Source organism: Scardinius erythrophthalmus (assembly GCF_964197995.2).
Source record: "Scardinius erythrophthalmus genome assembly, chromosome: 10".
In the NCBI taxonomy this organism is placed as follows: Eukaryota; Metazoa; Chordata; class Actinopteri; order Cypriniformes; family Leuciscidae; genus Scardinius; species Scardinius erythrophthalmus.
In genome coordinates, this window is record NC_138230.1 from 18,007,483 (window position 1) to 18,035,449 (window position 27,967).

Below are 27,967 nucleotides of genomic sequence, written 5' to 3' on the forward strand. Positions count from 1 at the left end.
GACCATACTGGCTAAAATAATTAAAGGTGGTGGCAGAAGCCTATTAAGATTTATCGTGATTACAATATCTTCTTTTGTCTTCATCAGAAGAAATTCATACAGGTTTAAAAAAACAAAAACAAACTTGAGGGTGAGTAAATGATGACAGAATTTTCATTTTTAAGTGAACTATTCCTTTATAGGCACAGTATGTAAGTTTCGCTGCTATAGGTCACTTATTCAAAACAATAACAAAGGCGGAGCTTGATGACGGTGTGAATGAGCGTGGAATCATGGGAGTTGTCGTCTACACTTCCACAGACAATGGAAAGCAATCCGACAGGACTCAAGGCAGATATCGTGTTTTATGGATGAGCTAATGTATAAAAGTTTTATTAGCGTTAGGCCTACTGTGGTATAAAGAAGGGGCCGAGAGCGGAACGAGGCCTGTGTAGCGAATGTTAATGGGAGACGCCTGCGCGACACACCAGTCTCGTGTCCCATGGAGGAGCTCTTGAATGAAAGGCCCTATAAGAGGGAATGATGGCAGTGAAGGGTGAGAGAGGACCAGGCCTGGAATATTTTACGTTGCTGTTTTCATTATGCTTATGTGCCTTGGTCGGCCGCTGCTGCTCCTTTTGTTATGTTGTGTAGCTAGTTGTCACACTTTCCAGCTGTGTCTAATTATTACTATTATTTTTAAAGTTGGGTACACTTAAAAAAGAAAGAAAAAAAATTCTCAATATAGTCACTTTAGTTTGGAGAGCAGTTACACATGGAGCATACAGCGATGGCTCAGGTCAAGAAAGAACATATGACGTTCATTGTCCATTTAAAAAAAAAAAAAAAAAAAAGTTCAGAAAGGGGATCTTCCTATAGTGTTATACAATTACAATTATCATATCTAATTCCAACATATTTTCCTCTTTAATTAAAGCTTGTAGAAAAATAAAGAGCTAAAAAGAAGTGGGGAAAAAACACCACGTAATAAGAGTGAAGCGCAATAGATGAATATCCAAAAGCGTCTGTATAATAAAAACAGGGAAAGTTTCTTAGATTCGTGCTCACTACATTTATTGTGCAAAGCAAACATGTGGTCAGTCATACACTGATGCAATCCGTTTCCGATCCTCTGAAAGCAACAGTCCCAGATCTGTTTAAATTCTTTGCAAGTATGTCACTGATTAAGGAAAGAAATGTTGTGTTTATCACATCTAAAACACCACACCAACAATTCACAGAAACAGGACAACAGTTCTCAAGTGTAACAGGTATACCACATGAGCACATATCACTCTCTCTCTCTTTCACATACATACACAAAAAAGGAAGACAAGCATTTTTTTCATTTACAAAAAATAATTTCTTATTTATTTTAGGGTGAACTTAAGTGTTTGTCTTTAAAATTCTAAATCAATCTTAATCTTAATTTATTTTATTAATTAATTGATTAGAGGATTTTTTTTTTTACTTTGCTTATTAATTATAAATACATCAATTATATCCAGACACTTACAACAGTCATTGGTCTGTGCATTTGCATCTAAACATCAGCAAGGCAGTTTGACAAGTAAGGCATTGATGCGTTTCTAGAGATAATATATTGTGCTATAAATGTCTGTTCAACAAAGATAAATACCAATACAAAAAACATCAAGATAAGCACAGTACATCAAAAACCCACAGAGTGCAGGGCTCTATATACAGTCAGAGCAGAAAGAGAAAAGTCAATGACACAAATCCACAGGTGGTCACCAGAGCACAGGGAATTCTAGTTTGCTGAATCCAGGGTCCTTCCTGAGCTCCCAGTAAGTGCCATTGCTCACCCACGAGTCGTCTTCAGCACGTCTGATTGAATGAACAAAATTGAGTTTTGAGAAACTCATGATGCGCCCAAATGCAACAACAGCATCTTTATGTTCATAACAGTCACTTACTTGAAAAATCGGGGTGAGTGTGTCATGTTATTTTCTTGCAGGACTCTCCTCCTCTCTCTTTGGAGGACTTCAATTCTTTCTTTCTGTTCTTCTGCTCCAGTAATATCACCCTCTTCAAGTAATCTAACAAAAAGAGGACCAATAAGTAGACAACAGCTGGTTTTAGTAATAGGAAGAGTTCATTTTGCATAACATACATGGCATAATTCATACTTCATAGTGAGTCAAAATCTGCTAAGGGGTCATTAAATGTAACAAATCATGTAAAAATGTTTAATCTTTTATTGTATATTACAACATTTGATCAAACTTTGATAATTGCTTTAATCTTTTAAACATTTTATAAAAATCATCAGTCAACTTTATAATATATTACATCAGCATATGAGAGTCAAATTGGATGACTACTGGGACTCATCCCAAGATCAGTCATTTAACAGTTCATCGATTGCCAAAATAAAGGAAAAAAGATTTTGAAAAGTGAGTCATATTAAAAAGCACACAAAATAATTTTTTATTTTATAACAAGTATCCGATTCCTGACCATAAGTATTTTCCATTCCCAACCCTAATGCTGGACTTCTGCTTCTCGAAAATACTACCGTATATTATGCATGTTATTTTTTGACAGACATCGATATAATGGAACGTAAAGTAATAGTTATTTATTTCTTAGCTGTCAAGTATTCAGTGAAATGATTGATTCCCATGAGTGTGTTATGTCTATGTTTTAGCTCTAATATTCCAACTGACAGCCAGCCTAAGTTTTTGACGGACATGATAATGTGCGTGAGGGATAAGCCATGTTTGATTTTTTTAAAACGTGTAGATCAGGGATCAGCAACTCCGGTCCTGGAGGGCCACTGTCCTGCAGAGTTTAGCTCCAACCCTAATTAAACACACCTGAACAAGGCAATCAGTGTTTTCAGGATTACTAGATAGATACAGGCAGGTGAGTTTTTATCAGGGCTGAAGCTAAACTCTGCAGGACAGTGGCCCTCCAGGACCGGAGTTGCTGATCCCTGGTGTAGATGTTCGAAATGCCTTTTATTGTGGCCAGCCTAAGGCACACCTGTGCAATAATCATGCTGTCTTATCAGCATCCTGATATGCCACACCTGTGAGGTGGATGGATTATATCGGCAAAGGAGAAGTGCTCACTAACACAGATTTAGACAGATTTGTGAACAATATTTGAGAAAAATAGGCCTTTTGCATACATAAAAAAAGTCTTAGATCTTTGAGTTCAGCTTATGAAAAATGGGAGCAAAAACATTTAATAATTTTGTTCAGTGTATATACAGTATATACAAGCAAATATTTCTTAAATATATGTGTATTTATATATACAAAATAATTATACACAGTACGCACACATATTTTATATAAATACAAACTTTTATTTTGGATGCGATTAATCGTTGCCCAGCACTAGTTGAAATATCGTCTTGGGAACCCAATATCATGTATAAGTTTATTGTGACCCCTACTCAGAGACTGGCGTGTTTGACTTGAATTGAATTTTCCATTCAGTTGTGGCAAATTTGTTCACTTTTGAAAATCAAGTTAATTTTTTACCAGGAAAGGAGTGGTTTTGATGCAAAGTTGTTTTTATTGTCTCTTACAACAAAAATATTTTATTTAAACCCATGAAAATGCAGATCCTGTTGTAATAATAGTGGATAATGACTTATTCCATTATTACCCCTTAACAGATTTTGACTCATGTCTCTAATTACGTCTGTACCTTTGGTCGGGTCTAAAACGAGTGTCCGTCAGGGGCAAGAGTGGCCTTAAACTCTCCTCCAATTCATTTAGCTCAATTGCAAACTGGGTGAATCCATAGTACTGCTCATGGTCCTCAGGTATAGGATCTATATGCATCCATACACAAACATACAAAGACAAAAACAGTGTTGTGTTAGCGCCCTCCTGAGATCATTAGCCACAAATTCATTGAAGATGGAACCTAATGATTATAATTTCGATATTTGAAATATTTAAATAGTTAAAAGGACTGCTCTGGAACTCACTTGCTCTCCAGATGCAGGTTGCCGAGGGCGGTTTTCCCAGGTACAAGGCCTCGTTCCATTTGCCAAACAAAGAGTAAATGACACGCCCCTCTGAATCAGTGACCACACCCTCTACCTCATTAGCATTCAGACCTCCAGATCTCGACTGAATATAAGGCATGCATAAAACAAATCACAATAAAAGAACAGGTAATAAACAAATCATTCATAAAATGAATATTTGGTTGAGGTTGTTCAACAAGAGGAAGATGTGGGCAAGACAAACACAGATACACACACATATGTGGGATGAAAGAATTTTGCATGTCTTGAAGGTCCCACCTTAAGGAAAGTGACTTTGCAATGACTGACACCTCCCATCGTGGTTGAGTGCTTGATTGACATTTCCCCATAGTGTTCGATCCAGCGCTGACCACTTAAAATGTTATGAATGCATGAAGTGACCTTACTCCACTCATATCGATCCCCAAAACTGAGAATGAGCGAATGAGTGAAAGAAAGACAGAGATGCTGAGAGATGCTGAGACATGGAGGAGACTGCATGCTGGAATAATGGAAGTGAATGACAAGCAGAATAATTCATGATAAAATTAAATCACCCTGGCAACTCTAAGTGAGTGACTCCCATGGGAACAATCTCCATTGATTTTCCCCAAAACTTATTCTTCCAACGGATATCTAATGGACAGAGAATATACAGAAAATGGCATCAAATCATGCAAACTGCTAAAATGCTTGACACTAGCCAACTGTGCTTCACTTACCTTGCCAAAATGTGTACCTTTTGGACTCACAGTGACAAGCGGACACGGGTGGATGGTGACTGACCTTAGGGGACACAGTGTTAAAGAGCATGTGAGCGTGTACACTAGGGCTGTCGCAGTGAAGGAATTTCCCTTGCTGTGATTTTGAGTGGCTCAATAATATCACAATATGCCATATTATCATCATCCTTTTTAAAACACGCAAACCACACAATCCATAAACGAGAACTGAAAAGGAACAACTGAAACACAGGGCTATATAAACAGGGGTAGAACAAAGGAAAGTAAACAGGAACTAAAGGAAATAATATTAAAATAAGGGTCCACAAAACAGAACATGAACTAGGCTACTGTTATATGTGTAACATTTAGTTCCGATCCTCGAATCTGACTGGACGAGAGGCTTTCTGAGACTGCTGTCTGATATTTCCCAATAGTATCCAGCATCAGCACTGCTTGCCTCTACGCATTCTAGACTGGCTGTCAGTCAGTGCAGGTTACATTGTCACGCTAGGTGGCGGCAAGGGACTGTCTTTGAGTGAGTCAAACCGTTCATTCAACTGTGTGCAGGGTTTCTGCAGGTTTCAGTAAGTCAAATTGAAGACATTTTTAAGACATTTTAAGACCATAAAGATTGAAATTTAAGACCTACACAACGCATTATCCAAGTTAGATAGATAGTTACCTCAGGTTCATTAGAGTATCTATCTATCTGTCTTTCTATCCATCTAGGATTATCTGATGTGTGTGTGTGTGTGTGTGTGTGTGTGTGTGTGAGAGAGAGGGAGAGGTAGATTTTTTTTATAGAAAATTGTACTTTTGCATATTATACTGTAAAAACACAATCATAGTTGATCATAACTAGAGAGGAAATGATGAGATATTTAAAATTATCACAGTTATCACAGAATCCTGTTCAAAAAGTACTGATAATACAGAATGAAGTCAATTCAACAAGTTTTATGTCGAAAAACAGCAAATAACAAATTGATTAGAATCAATATGCACTTTGTTTACGTGAACATTAAAATACCATTAAAAGTGATGGCCAGATTCTAAAAGAGTGTCTTGCAACATGTTATCTTGCAACATGTTATCTACTAACATGTACAAGTTCAAATAAAGTTTTGACAAAAAAGGTTTTATACAAAGATAAACCTCATATTTCAGCCTTTAAATATTTGTTTATAAAAAGAATGAGTCAAAAAAGATAAATTACTGACATTTATACATTATAAATACTTATATTTATTAGTAGTGTTTGGGTGCACCCCCATCCTTCATGTTGACTGAGCTTTCAATGTTGTTATGGAAAGGGGTGATTGGTTGGTTCCTGTCACATGACCGGCGGTGCGTTTGCGGCATTCTGAAAAGTTTAGATTTTTTTCATCTCGTTGCGTCTGGTAAAAAAAATTAACGCATCGCTTCAATTATGAGCGCGCTTGCCACGCGCCTACATTTGAAAAAACTTGAGCGCGCAAAAGACGCGATATGTGAACGGCCTCTGGCGAGCTAGCTTATATCAAGCCAAAAGCTATTGGTAGCACGCGAGCGACGTGTTGGAGACCCCTGCTCTAGGGCTCCGCTTTGTAGGCTACAACTCGATACTTTTTTGCTACTTTGTGATAACTTTCTGCGGCCAGCGTTTCTGGAAATGAACGAGGGTAAACACTTTTTAAGACCTGACTAAATGAAATTTAAGACCTAGGATGAAAATCTGGCCGTTTTTAAGACTTTTTAAGGCCTTAAATTTAAAGTTCAGAATTTTAGACTTTTTAAGACCCCGCGGAAACCCTGCTGTGTGTTCAAAAACGCTCATTCATTTATTAATGAAACAAGGTGTTTAAATGATTTTAACTTTGAGCTCACTTTACAAAGCTCAATCGACCAACAATGCTCTACAGAGCTTCTTTACAAATCACAATGGTGCACAGTCTTAATTAAGAAAAATTTCATTTTTCACTTTTGTTCATTATTAACTTAAATCAACACTCAATACACATGCATAAAGTGTAAAACAAGAAGGCTATAGCCTTATGAAAAAAGAAAACAAACATGAACATTTTGGTTGCTAGCATTCCTCTGCGGTTGCCTTGTCAGTATCGCGGTATTACAATATTGTGGTTATCGCGTCAGCCCTGGTGTACACCTTTGTGATTTGGTTGAAATAACAGAAATGTGCATGGTTACCTGTTCAGCAATAAAGTGGAAGCCCTTATCTGGCCGGAGACACTCATATGTCTCTCCCAGAATAGGATTAAAGGGTTTTCCTCCTGCTCTAGTGAACGAACATGCATAGGCTGACACAGCAAATGCTGCAATATATACCTTAAGAAAAAGACACACAAGAATAGAATATATGGTTAAACATAGGGCAGCACAATAATGCTTAAACTAACAATGACAATTATTTTGCCCAAAAATTAAATTGCAATTAATAATCACTATTGCTTTCATTTGAGTAATTTCTTTTTACATTTCATTAGAATTATTGCACTTTCACCTAAGCAAATATTAAGAAAATGTCAACTTAATGTCAGCTTCTTAAATTCCTAATATTAATTACAATAATTCCAAATTTCATTAAACATTCCAATGTTTTTCTATTAAAACAACTAAAAAGACTTTGTATTGTACCAGAGGTTGCGTAAGTGGTTTATTCAGCAACCACAATCGCAAACAATTTAGTTGAGAATCATGCTTGGATATATTGCAAATAAGGCAGACTATCATGTTTAAAGGGATAGTTCACCCAAAAATGAAAATTAGCCCATAATTTACTCACACTAAAGTCATCCTAGGTGTATATGACATTCTTCTTTCAGACGAATACAATCAGAGTTATATTAAAGGGGTGGTTGATTATGATTTCACTTTTCTTGTTGCTGTTTGAGCATACACAACGTCTGCAAAGTTACAACGCTCAAAGTTCAAAGCAAAGGAAGATATTTTCTTTTAAAGAAATTGCTTTTCAAGGACTACAACAAACGGGACTACACGACATTCCTCACGGGTTAGTGACATCACTAACCCTCAAAGGGATAGTTCGGCCAAAAATGATATTAAACCCATGATTTACTCACCCTCAAGCCGTTCGAGATGCATATGTCAATCATTTTTCAGACGAACACATTTTTAGTTATTTTAGAAAATGTCTTAGATCTTTCAGTGGTTATAATGTGAAGTTATGGGGTCCACTCCTTCATGTCCCAAAAATGTGCATGCATCCTTCACACAAGGAATCCATCCGGCTCCAGGAGGATAAACGAAGGCCTTCTGAGGGTAATCCGTGCGGTTTTGTCGTAAAAATATACATATATAAATATAAAATATACATATATAAATATTCCGGTAGCGGTCGACGCGCGTTCACGGAGATGTGCTACCGGAAGCCAGTTATTTTCATTTATAAAGTTTTAAATATGTATATTTTTACGACAAAACCGCACGGATTACCCTCAGAAGGCCTTCGTTTATCCCCCTGGAGCCGGATGGATTACTTTTGTGAAGGATGCATGCACATTTTTGGGACTTGAAGGAGTGGACCCCATAACTTCACATTATAACCACTGAAAGATCTAAGACATTTTCTAAAATAACTGAAAATGTGTTCGTCTGAAAAATGACATATGCATCTCAAACGGCTTGAGGGTGAGTAAATCATGGGTTTAATATCATTTTTGGCCGAACCATCCCTTTAAATGTACATAAACCCCGCCCCCGGAACATGCAGTCCATGTTGAGAAGAGGAAGAGTTGTTATAGTAGAGCACATTTGTGAGTCTGCTCAAGCTGACTCCTTCCATCTTTTCACATGCAATACAGTATGTGACACAAATGCAATAGGATGTCACTCTGTACTCTTATAGAGAATCATGACAGAATATGCTAATTGAAGATAGTTAACTCCACATCAGCAACATAAATTAATGAATTAACCATTCAGAAACGTCCTGTTGAAATCTACATGTTGTCTCTCAATCATTGTCCAACTCCAGTTTAAACATAAAAAGGTAGAACAGTTTCTGACATTTTAGTGCTTATCTGCGTGAGGTAACCGGAACTGCTGACACACACACAAGCTCCGCCCTCTGTGTGGGAGCAGCAGTTCATTTGCATTTAAAGGGACACACCAAACACGCATTTTTACTGACCCTCAAAAAGGGACAATTTTAACATGCTGTAAAAAATGATCTGTGGGGTATTTTTTAGCAAAAACTTCACATACACACACTGGGGACAACAGAGACTTATTTTTACATAATGTAAAAAGGTGCATTATACCACCCCTTTAAAAAATGTCCATAAAAGTGCATCTATCCATCATAAAAGTGCTCCAGATGGCTCCGGGGGGTTAATAAAGGACTTCTGAAGCAAAGCGATGAGTTTGTGTAAGAAACATATTCATATTTAACATGTTACAAAGTAAAATTCTAAAATTCAAACGAACATAAGCAGTCCACTTACGCCTATAGCGCAACTTACACAACTTGTGATGTCAGAAGGAGCGTAGTGCATCATGGTGTAGTGTAAATATCAGCAGTACGTCACATTACTTGGATAAGATGCGTTTTAGACTTAAGTGGAATCCGTATGTTTGTTTGGTTGGAAGCTAGTTATTTTACTTTATAAAGTTTTAAGTATGGATATTTTTCTTATACAAACGCATCGCTTCGCTTCAGAAGGCCTTTATTAAACCCCCGGAGCCGTCTGGAGCACTTTTATGATGGATAGATGCACTTTTATGGACTTCAAAACAGAAATGGCCATTCACTGCCATTATAAAGCTTGGAAGAGCCAGGACATTTTAACTCCGATTGTATTCGTCTGAAAGAGGAATGTCATATACACCTAGGATAATTTTCATTTTTGGGTGACCTATCCCTTTTAAATAATCAAGAGAAATAGAAATAGAGATCATGATTAAAATAAAATTAATCATGCAGCCCTAGTTAAACACAGAATCCTTCTGAAGCTTAAAAGTCTCCTTTCATGTTCCATAGAAGAAAGAAAGTCATACCAGTTTAGAAGGACATGAGAGTGAGTAAATGATGACAGAATTATAATTTGACTGATCTCACCATGCGCATGTGTGGGTCGCGTGTGTTTGCAGCGGTGTCCAGCAGGTGGCAGTACTCAACTTCCTCACACAGTCTTTGCAGAGTGTTCATGGGCTCATTGAGTTGGACGGGCATAGCCACTTTCGACAGGTCTTTACCGATGTTACTGCGCAGAATACTCCACAGATTCACGCTCTCGTTCATGCGTGCACTTGGCAAACGGCCTCGTCTCATCACTGCACTCTCATTGCCGTTACCTGAAGACACTAACACACACATAATCCACTAACTATGATTGCAAAGAAAGGTGAAGCTTCATAAAAGTGAACTTGAATGTGCGTGCTTAACAGTGCCTGCCTCACCAGAATTCTCCCTCATGCAGCCGTTCTCATCCCTGCAAAACTCTACTGATGTGCTGTCACTCACATCACTGACGTATGAATCATCATCAGACAACTGGTCACACACAAAAAAAAATTATAATGATCATAAAGGAATTCATGTGTAACATTTCAGTTTTTCTGTACATTTTTAAAGTCAATTTTAAGGCTTTTTATAACCTTTTTAAGACCTGAAGAAATAAAAATGAATAGTATTAGTAATATAATTGTAATAATACGTTCGGGGTGTATATTGTTAAAAAAAAATTATGATTTGGACAGATTTTTCTTAGCCTTATAAAACGCAATTAACTGTTAAAACAAAACATCAGAACTGGTGGAGCGTAAAGACATTTAAACATATGTGTATGTAACTGGTCCAACTCGTCCCGCTCCGAGTAGGATTCAAACCGGGGTCTCTGGTGCGGGATGCTAACAAGGACACTAAAGACTGCAGCCGTTAGTGTCAGTTGCAAAAGCGCCTCTAGAGGCCAGGGGAGTAAGGTTTACACGCACAGCTCTTACAGCCTACATCCATTACACGTAACACCACACACACACTAGCTAATTAAAATAAAGCAAAAAGAAAAGAAATAATACAAAAAAACAACAACACATAAACGTACTTTACGAATTAATTAAATAATGAATCACTTGGCCTAGCCTGCTATGGAGGAAGAGAATGTTACTGATGGACTGCAGTGAACTTCATTTGTTGACTCCTTTCGTGTAACGTGGCAAATCGCAGGACTGCGGGACCCACACTGTATTTTTTGACCGTCCACTCCCAACCCGCAGCTAAGGTAAAACCGCCCCTCTACTAAAAGTTTTTTTTATTTATTCAATATTTAAATATTAAAGTGGGTGGCGGGCAAGTTACTGTCCTAATAAGCGTGTTGAGTGAGCCATTCATTCAACCAATTCAATCAAACGGCTGATTCTTTCAGAACGAAGCAAGCGAATGTTTTTATGAATGGGCCATTGAGCTGATTCTGAAACAAACAGATTCTAACAGATTAAACTGAAACATGGATTCATTCAGCAATGAAGCACCTCTGTGTTGCTTAGAGAAGCACAACAGCTGTGTTTTTATTAAGAAATCTTCATTGCCAAAATAAAACAAAAACAGACAATATTGTGCCTAAAATGTAACTTATGTTAACTTATTATAAGTTACATTTTAGGCACAATGGAAATGTGGCATATCGATCACAAGTTCAGTATGGAGTACCGCAAGGCACTGGATGAAATATTTGAATGCTACTGATCCACAATCTGATTTTTGACTTGTGATGCAGCCTGAATCATAATCACACCGTGTTCGTTCATTGGCCAGAGGAGAACTGGGCCCCCGACTGAGACTCTTTTTTCTCCATTCTGTCACGTGATGGATTTTGGGTTCCTTGCCACTGTCACCTCTGGCATGCTTAGTTGGGGACACTTTATTAATATTCAACATTATTATTGATTTGACTGCACTGACACTATTGGATGAGAACTGAACTGAGCTGAATGATGACATTACTGCTTTATAGATAAAATGAACTTAAAGGGTTAGTTCACCCAAAAATGAAAATTCTGTCTGTAATTACTCACCCTCATGTTGTTCCAACCCCGTAAGACCTTCGTTCATCTTCGGAACACAAATTAAGATATTTTTGATTAAATCTGAGCGCTGTCTCACTCCTCCATAGGCTTCTAAGGGACTGAAACTTGCTGGCCCAGAAAAGTTATTAAAGAGATCGTTAATATAGTCCAAGTGACCACAGTGGCTTAATCTTAAGTTTATCAAGTGACGAGAATACTTTTTGCGCGCTAAAAAACAAACAAAAAAAAAACTTTATTCCACTATTCATTTCCTTCTCTCTGGGCCTCGTAGTGGACGACACTAGTTAACGTAGTGTTTTTGCGCAGCGCGTCACACACATGACCAGCGTCGGCCAATAGTGAGCCTACGTGGTGACGCGCAACACTGACGCGCTGCGCAAAAACACTACGTTAACTCACTTGAGGCCCAGAGAGAAGTCGTTATTTTAGTTTTTTTTTAGCGCACAAAAAGTATTCTCGTCGCTTGATAAACTTAAGATTAAGCCACTGTGGTCACTTGGACTATATTAACGATCTCTTTAATAACCTTTCTGGGCCAGCAAGTTTCAGTCCCTTAGAAGTCTATGGAGGAGTGATCCAGCTCTCAGATTTAATCAAAAATATCTTAATTTGTGTTACGAAGATGAACGAAGGTCTTACGGGGTAGGAACAACATGAGGGTGAGTAATTACTGACAGAATTTTCATTTTTGGGTGAACTAACCCTTTAATAATTGATGATCTTTACAACAGAACTGAATCAACACTGAACTGACTTCAGCTGAACAATGACACTATTTTCTTTTATAGCTGCTGGACAGCCGAAATGTATTGTTTGAATTATTGAATCATTCGCCTGTTATCATTGTAAAGCTGCTTTAAAACAATCTTTGTTGTATAAAGTGCTATATAAAATAAAGGTGACTTGACTTGATTGTTTATTGAACTGCTGTATAAAATCAATATCACATTTGCAATTGTGCAGATATTGGGAAAAATGCACTTTTGCTGGTGTGATATTGCTTAACTACATCTTATGTTATAAATATAAAACAAAAACTCATGGGGGTAAAAATGTCCATGTATCTTGAATTTTGGGGGTATTCTAATTATATAATACATATATATCATGCGGTGAAAGCGTGAACTCTCGAGCCATGTTTTTGTTTGTTTTTGCAAAGTGAGTGACAATGTCAGCTTGCATATAGTTTAAACAATATTTACGATATTATCGTGAAAGTACGCAAAAAATAACAATCTCACACAATCTCAATACATACTCCGCAGTTCAGTTCACAGTGCTTTACATTTTAGTTTCTTTTTGCTAAAATGTTCAAATTTCATAAAATTCAATTCACTGACAGATGATTCACGCAAATATGCGATTTGACCACTTGACTTTTCTGACCTCATTCTCAGACGAGCTGCCAGACAGCAGATACTCTTTAGCGTCAAAGAACTCTGATAAGGACTCTGGGATTGACCCTCGACTCTCACTGGACACTTGCTGCAGCAGAGGGCGTGACCCATCAAGGACATCCTGATTGAATAAGAAGATAAAATTGCCTTGATTTTGGCCAATAATAATAGAAAATATAAACACTTAAAAACAGATGACAAATTTGTTGCTTGTATACCTTCTCACTGATACAATCTAATGTGTTCCTGACTCGGTCTCTTTCTGAGCACAGGGAAGTGTACGCTGACCTAAGAGTGGAATTAACTAGTAGAAGAAAGAAAGGGGAAGAATATGTGTCATTTCATAATGGTTCTTGTAATATCAGAAACTATGATAATATAAATATCCCTGTAAAAATGCGTGTGAACATTCAAACTCACTAGTGCCAGCGAGTCGAAAGAACTCCTCCTGCATCCGAGAGGCTTCCGTGGGCGAGTCTGGACTTTCCAAGCATGAGTCTGGTGAAACAGGCTCTGAATATACCAAGTTTGGATGAGATACGTGCAGACGGGAAGATGAAGTGTCAGGATTCTGCTAGAAAATGACAGATAGTGAATGACAGATAGCATGTGATGCAGTGTCTAGTACAGTGTGTAAATTGAAGTTATATTTAGAGCCTAAATCTAAATCTTACCTGTAGTGTGCTTTTATTTTCCTTGCTAGAATTCTTTGATCTCCATTTTTTGTGTCCTCGTTTCTCTTTTTTGGAGCCTTCAGTCTGGGGTCACACACACACACACACACACAAATGACATACAATGAGCATTGGAAACTGCAAAAACATTAACAAATCATGCTAACCCCAAACTTTCAAACAGTAGTGTACATATGAAGAGTTATCTGGATGTCCCCAAATTAATTTATCATCACATGCGCCAAACTTAAAACACATATTGATGATCTTTTAATCATTACATACAATAATGCAAAAGGCACTACCTGCAGAAAGTTAATGGCAGGTGCCGAGAACGCTCGGTGAAGAACTTCCATATTTTTCAGAAGAAGATTTAATTCCAGCAACGATGAATCACACTCCGACAGATCTAACAAAAAGATTACCATTTAGCATTTAATTTTATTAGTGATGGGTCAGTAAAGCCATCCTGCTTTTTTAAATGTTCTCTGTGTATTATCTGAGAGATGAACAGTATTTTGGCCATGATTAATACTTCAGAATGATGTGTCAGTTCAGGTTTTTGCAGCTACCTTTGCAGCACTTCTCCATGTCTTGTGAGTTTTGGAGCCAGCTGTTCTTCAAAAGGGCTAAAGGCTGCTTGGAATGAAACGAACGCTGGGAACAAAGAAAAAAAAAAGACAAAATGTCACATTGGTGTATACTGCCTTTCTGTGCCACTTGAAAATTATTGGAAAGACTTCAAAAATGTCAAGTCAAGTAAGATATATATTAGGAACCCTTTAGTCTCCAGTGCCACCATTTTCTAGAATTGAAACCTACCTGGAGTCTCCAGAAGTACAAGGTGTCAGCTTCTCAGTGACTTTGCTAAGGTAAAGAATCATGAAACTTAATCCTAAGTGTTGTGAAAAGGCTTTTTTAAAGGCTTTATAGACAGACAGGTTGCGAGTGACTCTTGAAGGACCAGCCCCACTTCCTCTTGTACCACTGTTTGAAGAATTTATCTTCCAGAATCTGGCAGTACGTTTTAGAAGTTCATTTTAAGGTCATAATCTCCTACCCTGAAAGGTCCGTCTTGCTCATTGTTAGTAGCAGCTCACACCATGACACAATTGCCTCAAGAGTCACTCTCAACCTATCTGTCGATGAAACTTTTTATTTATTTTTTAAATCAGTCTTCTATTAAGGGTGTAGTTTGGTTCTTAGTTCTTTTGGTTTAGACCAAAAAAGACATCGATACATTCAGTCCTGGTTAGCTTAGTGTTTTTAACACTGAACCTAAAGATACAAAACAAATAAAAAATGGCTTTTATGATGTATATTTTGCGATGGAACTAGTCGGACATCTAAAACATTGCTGTGTGCTGGGCTAAATACGCTCGCTGTATATACGTGCATATGATGGTATATGATGGAGCTGACAACTCGTGAAGTGCTTATAAAATGTGTTAAGGAGTCAAAACAGTGGCAGGAATCCCTCCATCACACACACAAAGTAAGATCTGCTGTGAGGAAACACGGTTCTGATGCCTGCCCGAACTGTGATGGGCAACATCGTGACTATCACGAGAAAAAACAGGTATGATTTAGCATTTTGCTCTTTTTAGGGTTGAATCTTGTGACATGTTTTTGGTCTGTGTTCATATTTCAGTCAAACTGCACCAGAGTTTGTTTGAAAGAGTAACGAGACCCATCTTTTCAGGGGTCTCGGCCCACTTGTTTCCACCAGGGTAGACTCTAGTTAGTCTAAGAATTAAGGTGAAGAATTAAGTGTGAAACCACTAGAATCTTTTTTTTTATTGCATTAGTAATATTAGATTGATGTTGAAAGAAAATTCCGGCTTTTTCCTTCAAACTCAAACTCTTTTTCCACTGTACATCCAGATGTTTTGATTCCTGATTTAACAAATCATATAAATTCTAGATGGAAAACTATAAATGCGGTTTTAAAAAGCCAGAACAGTAGAATTATCAGCCATTACTTCTTTCATTACATAAATAAATCAACAATTGTGAGTTTCAAACTAAATCTCATTATTATGGTGACTTTTCTAACAGTTTACAGTTTCTTATCTTGTTGATGTGTCTGAAGGCTGAATTTTATACCACACTGTGAATGATTATTGTGTAAGAAGGGTAAATACTCGTCTGTTGGAGACGGGGTCAGATTGCAGGTGTCGCTCGGGAGGCTCCATGGCTATCTCGTTCTGACGGAACATTCGATGAAGACGTAGTTGCGTCACCCACTTTTCAAACAGATCCCTAGTCTTTGCCTGTGAACGTAAAAGCAAATACAGCTAATGAATGGGCATTGATAAAATGAGAAAAAATAACTATTGTTTGCCCAGCATATGTAGGTGTGTGTTGTTTGTGTTGCCAGTACCTTGAGGTGATAGATACTGTCCTCTGTGTCCAAGTCGATGCACATTGACTTCTTCTTCATGGCCATGACAGAGAGACCAACATCAATGCGACCTCGTAACCTCCCCTTCTTTAGCTGAGGAATCAATCACACAGTAAGGGATGAAAGAGCATCTCTGACAGGTTTTAAAGGAGAACTAACATACTCACAGTAGTCGATTGTCGAGTTCACGCGCGTGATCATAGGTACTAAACCTATGCGCATGAACTCGACAATCGACTACTGTGGACTTCGACCGAAAACAGGATGTAAATACAGGTATGTGCGCTGGCTGAATAAACATCATTTTTATTCATATCTTTCACATCTACTGCAGTCAGATTCACCCGCGTTCACTCCGAAGGAATCACTCACATGACCTGTGCACTTGTAATGACACATCAAGGATGTTTAGAGGCTAAAAGCAGGTTTAAAACTTGCCCCATTGAAGTCAACAGGGTGCAAATTTTAAAAAGAGGATAACACGGTGTAGGCAACACCGATTTTTGTAGTTGTTCTCTGTACTGACAGCACTCCAAATTTACAAAAAAATGAGCTCAATGTTAAAATTGACCGGAGTTCTCCTTTAAGTAATCTTACTCCACATGAGCCTTGAAGAATGTGTGTGTAGTATGTGGATGAGACTTGTTTTTACACTCACATCAGTCCCAGTCTTGGCATATGTAAGGATGCCCCTTTCGAGCAGGAAATATCTCTGTGAAAAAATAAAATAAATTAGCACCCTTAGATGAAAGATGCATATATTTAATTGTCATTATATTTAATTACAAAATCATATGATCACCTTATGCCAGCCTTTCATTGGCCACTTCCTCTTTTTCAACAGAAAACCTTCCTGCTTCTCAGGCTTCTGAATATTTTCTGTCAATCCCTTCAAATCTTCAACAACCTCCCAGCTCTCCTAAAGAATAAAAACATGAGACAGAAAGAAAGAGGTGTACATTTTAAAAAGCTCTGGGGAGAAAGAACTAAATTATAATACCCCCAATACCAGATGCCTCAAAAGACATCATATGTATTATTTGCACACTAGATGTTTTAGCAAACATCGATTAAGGTCTCTCAATGAAGAGCTGAAGCCGTTTGTCTTGCCTGTCTGTTGTCTTCTGATGAGGAGTTACTCTCTTTCCGTTGTGTAAATGGTGTCATGCTTGATGTGGCGGGTGATGTCTTGGGAGACAGTGGTGCAATTTGCTCGTCTGAACTCATCTTGTAATTCATTTACTGTGGACACAAAAACAGTAAACACTCAACACACAATTGTACACAAGTTACATCATGTGACAAGCAGAGGGCAACAGAGTCACAGAAAAGAACAAGTGAGTGAGGCAAAGGAGGAAATAGCAACCAAAAGAAAAAAATCTGTGAGGATGTAAAAGAAGGTAATAGCAGTGTTTCCCCTACCATTATATGCATACAACGTCAACATACTTAAAAAAAAAAAAAAAAAAAAACAGAAATAATTATAACCAAAAAAATTATGTAAGAAATGTCAATGACAAATGTCCCTAATAAAGAAAAATTTAAGAGATCACAGCGGTTACAGCCAAGACATAAAAAATAATAAAAGACAACACAATGCATAAAAACAGTATGACATGGTCATATTCCCAAGGGCAGGCAATATAATACAGGCTTCCAGATCTCTACGGATACATTTAACTTGTCATCAATATAATATTTTGATAATTATTTTACTTTGTAAAAGCCAATTATTTAATGTCAGAAACATGTAAATGGGTCATTGAACATGAAAATATATAGCTGAAAATATATATTTATCAGTTTATTTTTTATTTACTCCTGAGCCAAGAGAGAGAGAGAGTGTGTGTGTGTGTGTGTGTGTGTGTGTATCACTGTTTTGAGTCCACAGGGACACACTGTTCTTGTGCCCCATCCTTTCTTGTTTCAGTGGACCATGCGCACACGCACACACACACATACGTGGGTATGATACAAAACTACTACATTGCTCATCTACATCAGCAGTGTCACAATTTTTCATGACACCATGTGACCTTTTGAAAATAAGTTGAAAACATTCTGAAACATGGTAGTGTTTTGTTTGCATGAGGTGTTGCATCATGGTTTCTCCAACAACAGAACGAGAGGCTTTCAATCAATAGCCAAAACTTTTAAAATCTTGTGAGCAACATTTTTATGGAAGAGCTTTTAGATTTATGGAGCGGTCAGGTGATTCATTCATCCACCCTGACTGAGCAGGTTTAACAAATCAGACGAATACTTAAGCATCAGTGTGACAGCAGCAGAGGACTCGAAAGTTCAGGACTAAAAAGAACATACAGTTTTAATGCTCATACACACACACACACACACACACACACACACAAAATGTATATATATATTGATGTAATTACATATATATTTTGATGTAACTTTGTGCATCAAGTTATTAAAGCCAAACATAGTTAGTTACTTACATAGTTTCGAAGCTCATACCCATGTATCTTTGATGTAAAGTTAAAGGAATAGTTCACTTTAAAAATGAAAATTCTGTCATCATTTACTCTCCCTCAAGTTGTTTCAAACCTGTATGAATTTCTTTCTTCTGCTGAACACAAAAAAAAAACATATATTTTGAAGAATGTCGTAACCAGACAGTTGATGGACCCCATTGACTTCCATAGTTTAATTTTTAAGTGAACTATTCCTTTAAGTATACATAAAAATGGCTAAGCATATATTTCATATAAGTCAAGGGTTTTTATAAACAGTCTGTCCCACTCACATTTAGACAATTATCAAACACAAACAAAAACGTCCCACATAAACACAACTGTCAAACTTCTTCAGAGTGACCACAAACTAAAAATTACTTTATATACATCCACACCCAGCGACACACACCAACAACATGTTTGGAACGTTTACAATACATGCACTGTTAAATCTTTAGGTTAAAGCATTAAAGAGGGACCACATGGATAGGAGAAATAGACAGAGAGCGACAACACAGACTACTAATGCTCAGAACATTTGAGTCACCAGGGCAAATTTGTGGTAAATAGACAACCACACACACACACACACACACACACGCACACACACGCACACACACGCACACACACACACACAAAATCTCCTCTTCTGTTACTGAGCCTCTCTTGCCTTGGGATAAATATGTTGCTATTCCAGTTATTTCCCAAGCATTTGAGGGGGTCACTTGCTTGTATCTTTTATTTTATTTTAAATGTATGTATGTATGTATGTATGTTTGAGAATCTGGGTGTAAATACCAGTAACTCTAGTTCGAGTTTCCAAACTCACAGTCTGATTTTTGTTTAGATGGCAGAGTCAGACTTGTCTAAACCTAGACTGAGGCATGCATGTAGACAAGAATGCGTGCGCATCCGAATACATGTTGGTGTTTATGAAAAAATGAATTCCTGTGGTTTTGCATCTCCGCGTTTGTACACACTACAAACATTTCAGCATGAACTGCCCTGCAAATGTTATTTACATTTCAGCTAATCATGCATAAGGTGTTGCTAAAACACATGCTTATGATTTTTAAATTTTGCTAATCTCAGAAAAATCAATTATGAAAGGAAACTTTCACAAAATAAGTTCCCTTGTCGGGAAGATTTGCAAATACGGAAAAGCAGGGCTTTCCTTTAACCCTTTTCTTTATTATGCTGACAGAAGATTCAAAAGACAGTCACAGCACAAAAATAATACAGCGATAAGGGAGTAAGCGATGACGCAAACTGGGGTAAAAAAATATCACTGTACCACACAGCCTTGAACGTTATAATGTTTTATATTAAAAAACGATAACAAAAAGTATGATTAAAAAACACCATTATTGAAATTATAATTACATTTATTGATACTAATAATGATCAAATAACTAGATTTAGTAACTAGATTAAGCCTTCAGATAACAGCATATTATATATATATATATATATATATATATATATATATATATATATATATATATATATATATATATATATATATATATATATATATATATATATACTGCTCAAAAAAATAAAGGGAACACTTAAACAACACAATGTAACTCCAAGTCAATCACACTTCTGTGAAATCAAACTGTCCACTTAGGAAGCAACACTGATTGACAATCAATTTCACATGCTGTTGTGCAAATGGAATAGACAACAGGTTGAAATTAAAGGCAATTAGCATGACACCCCCAATAAAGGAGTGGTTCTGCAGGTGGTGACCACAGACCACTTCTCAGTTCCTATGCTTCCTGGCTGATGTTTTGGTCACTTTTGAATGCTGGCGGTGCTTTCACTCTAGTGGTAGCATGAGACGGAGTCTACAACCCACACAAGTGGCTCAGGTAGTGCAGCTCATCCAGGATGGCACATCAATGCGAGCTGTGGCTAGAAGGTTTGCTGTGTCTGTCAGCGTAGTGTCCAGAGCATGGAGGCGCTACCAGGAGACAGGCCAGTACATCAGGAGACGTGGAGGAGGCCGTAGGAGGGCAACAACCCAGCAGCAGGACCGCTACCGCCGCCTTTGTGCAAGGAGGAGCAGGAGGAGCACTGCCAGAGCCCTGCAAAATGACCTCCAGCAGGCCACAAATGTGCATGTGTCTGCTCAAACGGTCAGAAACAGACTCCATGAGGGTGGTATGAGGGCCCGACGTCCACAGGTGGGGGTTGTGCTTACAGCCCAACACCGTGCAGGACGTTTGGCATTTGCCAGAGAACACCAAGATTGGCAAAATCGCCACTGGGGCCCTGTGCTCTTCACAGATGTTGCAGGCAGCAGAACGTTCTCCATGGCGTCTCCAGACTCTGTCACGTCTGTCACATGTGATCAGTGTGAACCTGCTTTCATCTGTGAAGAGCACAGGGCGCCAGTGGCGAATTTGCCAATCTTGGTGTTCTCTGGCAAATGCCAAACGTCCTGCACGGTGTCGGGCTGTAAGCACAACCCCCACCTGTGGACGTCGGGCCCTCATACCACCCTCATGGAGTCTGTTTCTGACCGTTTGAGCAGACACATGCACATTTGTGGCCTGCTGGAGGTCATTTTGCAGGGCTCTGGCAGTGCTCCTCCTGCTCCTCCTTGCACAAAGGCGGCGGTAGCGGTCCTGCTGCTGGGTTGTTGCCCTCCTACGGCCTCCTCCACGTCTCCTGATGTACTGGCCTGTCTCCTGGTAGCGCCTCCATGCTCTGGACACTACGCTGACAGACACAGCAAACCTTCTTGCCACAGCTCGCATTGATGTGCCATCCTGGATGAGCTGCACTACCTGAGCCACTTGTGTGGGTTGTAGACTCCGTCTCATGCTTCCACTAGAGTGAAAGCACCGCCAGCATTCAAAAGTGACCAAAACATCAGCCAGGAAGCATAGGAACTGAGAAGTGGTCTGTGGTCACCACCTGCAGAACCACTCCTTTATTGGGGGTGTCTTGCTAATTGCCTTTAATATCCACCTGTTGTCTATTCCATTTGCACAACAGCATTTGAAATTGATTGTCAATCAGTGTTGCTTCCTAAGTGGACAGTTTGATTTCACATAAGTGTGTTTGACTTGGAGTTGCATTGCGTTATTTAAGTGTTCCCTTTATTTTTTTGAGCAGTGTATATATATATTCATGATTTTTTTTAAAGTATCTTATGCTCACCAAGACTGCATTTATTTGATAAAAATACAGTAAAATGGCAATATTGTGAAATATTATCACAACTTAAAATAACATTTTAATATAATATTAGTATATTTTAATATGTAATTTATTCATGTGATGGTAAAGCTGAATTTCCAGCACCCATTACTCCAGTCATCAGTGTCACATGATCCTTCAGAAATCACTTTAATTCCATTGCATATGGGTGTAAGTATGGCTCTTGGGTAGGGGGAGAGCTGGGATGTGCTCTTTGATTACGTTTTATTCTTTATTTAAATTTTGTATTGAATGAACACTTCATTCATTTTAGAAAATAATAAAGAGAGGTGCATACAAAGAAATTCGTATATGCTGATGCTGTGCTCTTATTATTATCAATGTGTTAAAGGAGAACTCGGCAACTCTAGCGAACTCTAGTCACTTCTTCGCTGATTTTCCCTTTTGTTGTCGAATGTTTTCCACACGAGCTCCCCCTACAGCTGTGGGGGGGCGTATATGTCACAACACGGTCGTAAAAAACTCACTTGCGGCGGCCTCCTCCCCCTCTCTACCGCTGCTCATGTGCGTTTGTTTTGATCGGAGCAAGCCAACTGAATCGTGTGGAGCTTTGTCTACCGAGGTGGGTAATCTGGTAATACATCATACATGCGTGTGTGTTTATGCTGAATTGCCGTAAAGCGATTCGTGTTTCGCGCTCGTTCTCGTTCCCGCTTCTCACGAGACTTCCAATTTCTATTTTGCCGGGACGCTAGTCCCCAAGTTGCAAGGTTGGTTTTCCGCCTGGGAACGCTGGGGGGAGCGGGGAAAGTCACCAGTATCACCAGAACAGGTTGTTTAACCATCCAAATGATTTCTAGACAGTTTTATTAAGTTAAAAAAGTTACCAAGTTCTCTTTTAAATATTTGTGCTGCTTATATTTTTGCGGAAACTGTTAGCGAACATACTGACGTCCCTGATCCCTGTGGTAGAGTGGTACACTGTTTGACATTGAGCACAGGTTGCCTTGTCTCATGCGGGTGAGTAACCTATGATGTAAACAAAGAACGCCAACACAGTATGATCAGCGTTAGTTGTAATGCCAAACAACAAAAACCAGTGGAAACTGACATTGTCTAATCTATACTGACATTTATGGTATGTGAAAACACAAAGAAGCACAGAATATGAGGACTGGCCCTGTATAATACATGTCAATCATAAACACCACATAAAATAGTCATTGCAGTAAATAGGCTGTAGGGTGTGGGCTGTGGGGACAAGGGCACAGAAGCATATCGAAATACAGTTATGACAAATACAGAATCATCTGAGGATAGATTAAAAGGAGTAAAGGTTGTTTGACTTAATGAATGAGCAATTTATCATGGGTGAGGGTCCAATGAAAAGTGCAGTTAACAAACCAAGTAAGCGATGTCAAGCGGAAAACCAACACAACCCTTGGCTTTGAGGTGTTTGAAAGATGCTTCAGTCACATGATTGAGTAAGCATGATCTTACAGGGGCAATGAAAGCTCACCAAATGAAGTATATTGGTAAGATAGTGCACTACTCTTGTATTAGGGCTGCTCCATTATGGCAAAAAAAAAAAAAAAAAGATTATTTTTGGTCAATATTGAAATCATTATTATTTAACACAATTATTAGTGGACTATATGATCTAAGTCTTATTTTACAATACGAGTCATTTTAAATAACAGCGAAATTTCACTATTGACACAATTATCGAATTAACTGATATTAGGTTAACTAATGTGAAGAAAAAAAGTCCTCAAAATAATTACATAAGACAAGTAAACAGTCAGCAACACAATAAGAACAAAGAAAATAATTGCAAACAAAACGGACAAATAAATACAATAGAACAAAAATTCAAATTAAATAAACAATGTTTTAAGTTTTGCAGGAAGATGTACTAACAGTATTCATACAGTGCATCCAGAAAGTATTCACAGCGCTTCACTTTTCCCACATTTTGTTATGTTACAACCTTATTCCAAAATGGATCCAATTCATTATTTTCTTCACAATTCTACAAGCAATACCCCATAATGACAACGTGAAAGAAGTGTGTTTTGTACATGTCACAAAAAAAAACATGTACATGAGTATTCAAAGCCTTTGCTTAATACTTTGTTGAAGCACATTTGGCACAAATTACAGCCTCTAGTCTTTGAGCATGATGCTACAAGCTTGGCACACCTATTTTTGGGTAGTTTCTCCTATTCTTTGCAGAACCTCTCAAGCTCCATCAGGTTGGATGGGGAGCGTCGGTGCACAGCCATTTTCAGATCTCTCCAGAGATGTTCAATCTGGTTCAATTCTGGGCTCTAGCTGGGCCACTCAAGGACATTCACAGAGTTGTCCCGTAGCCACTCCTTCGTTATCTTGGCTGTGTGTCGTTGTCCTGTTGGAAGATGAACTGTTGCCCCAGTCTGAGGTCCAGAGCGCTCTGGAGCAGGCTTTCATCAATGATGTCTCTGTACATTGCTGCATTCATCTTTCCCTCGATCCTGATTAGTCTCCCCAGTTCCTGCCGCTGAAAAACGTCCCCACAGCATGATGCTGCCACCACCATGCTTCAATGAAGGGATGGCTGGTATTGGCCAGGTGATGAGCGGAGCCTGATTTCCTCCGGACATGACGCTTGCCATTCAGGCCAAAGAGTTCAATCTTTGTTTCATCAGACCAGAGAATTTTGTTTCTCATTGTCAGAGTCCTTCAGGTGCCTTTTGGCAAATTCCAGGCAGGCTGTCATGTGTCTTTTACTGAGGAGTGGCTTCCGTCTGGCACTCATACAGGCCTGATTGGTGGAATGCTGGTTGTTCTTCTGGAAGGTTCTCCTCTCTCCACAGAGAAACCCTGGAGCTCTGTCAGAGTGACCATTGGGTACTTGGTCAGCTCCCTGACTAAGGCCCTTCTCCCCCGATTGCTCAGCTTGGCCGGGCGGCCAGCTTTAGGAAGAGTCCTGGTGGTTCCAAACTTCTTCCATTTATGGATGATCTGTTCATTGGGACCTTCAATGCTGCAGAAATGTTTCTGTACCCTTCCCCAGATGTGCCTCGATACAATCCTGTCTCGTAGCTAGACAATTCCTTGGACTTCATGGCTTGGCTTGTGCTCTGACATGCACCGTTAACTTTGGGACCTTATATAGACAGGTGTGTGCCTTTCCAAATCATGTCCAATCAACTGAATTTCACACAGGTCGACTCCAATCAAGTTGTAGAAACATCTCAAGGATGATCAGTGGAAACAAGATGCACCTGAGCTCAATTTTCAAGCCATCAAGCCATCCTAGGTGTATGACTTTCTTCTTTCAGCAGAACACAGTCAGAGTTATATTAAAAATTATCCTGGCTCTTCCAGGATATTTTCTTTATAATGGGTGTGAGTAGTAGCTCCAAAAAGCACATCAATCCATCATAAAAGTAATCCATATGGCTCAGGGCCAGGGGGTTATTAAAAAAGGCCTTCTGAAGTTAAGCGATGCATTTTTGTAAGAAAAATATCCATATTTTTTAACTTTATAAACTATAATCACTGGCTTCCGGTTAACGGCAGTACACGAGTGTAGTTCCAGAGGAAGAGTGGCCTTTTTATTTGGTCCAGAGACTTCTAAAGAGGATATAGCCTAGCCAATGTACTTTTTTTTAATATTTTTAAACAACTTCTATTATTCATTGCTATCAGGATGTGAAGACAGTTTCAACCAGTACAACAAAAAGTGTTTATAAAAAATTTTTGCCTTCCCTACCTTTAAGACCTAATGCACGGATCAAAAATACTGTTGCAACTTGCACACGTGTTCTCTTTCTCAACTTTGTACATTTACTTAAGACATAACCCACTGTGTTTTCATGAATAATCTCCAAAAAGGCATTTTGACAATTTTTGTGTGTACGCATTTAGGTGCGTGTCCGAAGCCCATGTGATATCCACATTTGGCTCCGACTCGGAGCGCGCGCACAGAAAGCCGCCTGGGGAACAGTTACTCTTTTGCGGCTTAATACGCATTTTAATAACACTATTTAATATCAAACACGTCCCACAGTTTAGCAATAGTAGACTTCATTTTACAACACTCACTTATTTGGCTGATTTGGATGTTAAGTTGGGGCTTTTAGGGAGGAACGAAAGCGCACCGATGTGAAGGAAAGGAAGGTGCTTGGAAGGAATGCGGCAGTAGCACAATAATAATTTTACCTCGATTATCTTGTTTTCATAATAGCCAAAGTCAAAAATCAATTACGATTAATCGCACAGCCCAATCATGCATCATATCACATCAACCCAATCATGTGTCAAGGCCAACAATGAAGAGCCAATTTGACTACCTTTATTTTGAGTGTCCTTCACTTCCTCGAATGCCACTTGATATCTATAACGTTCAACTCGGAAAGAAGGCCACAGACATGTTTTATATTATAAAAGGTATTGTGTCTGTAAAATACATCAGTTTGTTTTATCACAAGATTGTGCATGAGTACATTTGGGAAAAACCTATTAAAACAGCTCATATGCCATACAAGTAATTTCAAACCACTTAAAACCACCATGAAAGTTCCACTAAACCACAGTGATTGTGACGACAAGATGACAATTTCCCTCCTTGTCTAACAAATAAATAAAAACTAATTAAAATGAGGTGTCAAAGGAGAATGCAACACAATATTTTTATGGCACAACCTTAAGGTTGAATACAATGTTAGGCAGCTCAGGAATCTTTCACTGTCATTGAATGAAGAAAAAAAAAATACAATGAAAATGAAGTGTGCCTGAATCTGTCAGTCCCTTACATTCTGCCTAACATCTCCTTTTGCCTTCATAGAAAACCATACAGAAACAACATAATGGTAAGTAAATGATGGCAGACGTTTTATTTTTTGGGAAACTCTCGTTAAGTCATTAACATCATTTTAAAACTACCTAAAATTGAACTTAGCTACATTATTGTCCCACACTACAATAATGTCACTTTAATATAATGATGAGGAGCCACATTTGACGATGTCCCCAGTTCTCTAATAATAAATAAACAACAACAAAACTACATGAAATGTGAATACAATGATGTATTGCACACAATATTTGCATTCGTGGCGCCGTCGTAAGCAAGCAATTCGGGTTCATTTTTTTTTTTTTGTTGCCACAGCAACGTAATGTGCCTACGACTGAACAATGTAAACGACGACTCCATACAAATAAAAGTGAATTGTGACCGAGGACTTCAAAAATCTACAACCTCTCAACGCAATCTAAAAAGCTTGAGGTGCCTTAAACAGTTTAGAAAAAGATTTAGTAAAGGAAACACTGTGAAATTAGGCTCATCGATGAGTCAGTCTATCCATGATGAGGACAGGAAGTTTTTATGGTTTCCAAAGCGAAAGGCACTAAAACAAACGTTGATTGGCTATCGAGGCTGAGTAAACAAAACACACTTATATGTATGTTTTGGATGTGTAGGCTACATTCACGGAATGTCAAAGGGAGGTTTAGCACAAGGTGAAAGTGGCTATGAATCGATTACAATACTTCTCTTACAACAAGCTAGGATTTATTTTATCATTTAAATATATAAAATGTCTCCCTGTGTAAAATGAACACAAACTCAGTGCCTACCACAGTCGCCAGGTAGAGAGTGACAGCGTGGCGCGGCGGCTCTGTCTTCGTGTCACCGACGGTCCACTTTTAAAATCGCCTTATCAGCACATTTATACTTTGGACCAAGTGGCTGACACCGGGTTCACCATCACTGTTCTTCCACCTGCCGAAATCAGATCCTAGGTAATTTCGCTTCTGAGAAGATTATCGCGAGCGAAATGTCCGTGGCGCACCGCTGTAATCCGAGAGTGAAGGGGAAGGTGGAGGCGACGGCGACCGCAAGTTTTAAGTTTACTGTTTCCAGCTCAGGTTTGAACCTCGTCCTCGAGCTGTATTTTGAGTTCCGCGGTGAGGCGAGGAAGAGGGGGTGGGACATCATGGTAATTGACGTTTAGGAAGCAAATGAAAATCCACCGAAGAGTTAGCATGTCGTCCTATCCAGAGACTGCATTTCAAAACGCAACAGAGACCATTACG

The 27,967-nt window shown here is 38.6% G+C and overlaps 1 protein-coding gene across 4 annotated transcripts; it reads right to left on the minus strand.

Annotated features, from left to right (window-relative positions):
- Positions 1-1,033: 1,033 nt before the first annotated feature.
- On the minus strand, positions 1,034-27,951 carry osbpl3a (oxysterol binding protein-like 3a). Of its 4 annotated transcripts, none has more exons than XM_081377442.1 (22): positions 27,509-27,951; positions 17,346-17,477; positions 17,038-17,154; positions 16,894-16,947; positions 16,215-16,328; positions 15,976-16,104; positions 14,404-14,488; positions 14,137-14,240; positions 13,832-13,915; positions 13,578-13,728; positions 13,376-13,461; positions 13,147-13,278; positions 10,135-10,228; positions 9,794-10,029; positions 6,904-7,041; positions 4,714-4,777; positions 4,549-4,627; positions 4,271-4,421; positions 3,950-4,094; positions 3,664-3,790; positions 1,917-2,039; positions 1,034-1,827 (listed from the first exon to the last, which is right to left on the minus strand). In XM_081377442.1, the coding sequence occupies exons 2-22, from the start codon at positions 17,472-17,474 to the stop codon at positions 1,731-1,733; spliced, it is 2,439 nt and encodes an 812-aa protein (XP_081233568.1). In that variant the 5' UTR covers positions 17,475-17,477; positions 27,509-27,951; the 3' UTR covers positions 1,034-1,730. The 4 variants fall into 4 exon arrangements, with proteins under 4 accessions (XP_081233568.1, XP_081233566.1, XP_081233567.1 ...); XM_081377440.1 differs by having other exon boundaries at positions 9,794-10,038; XM_081377441.1 differs by having other exon boundaries at positions 13,578-13,731.
- Between the last annotated feature and the right edge of the window lie 16 nt (positions 27,952-27,967).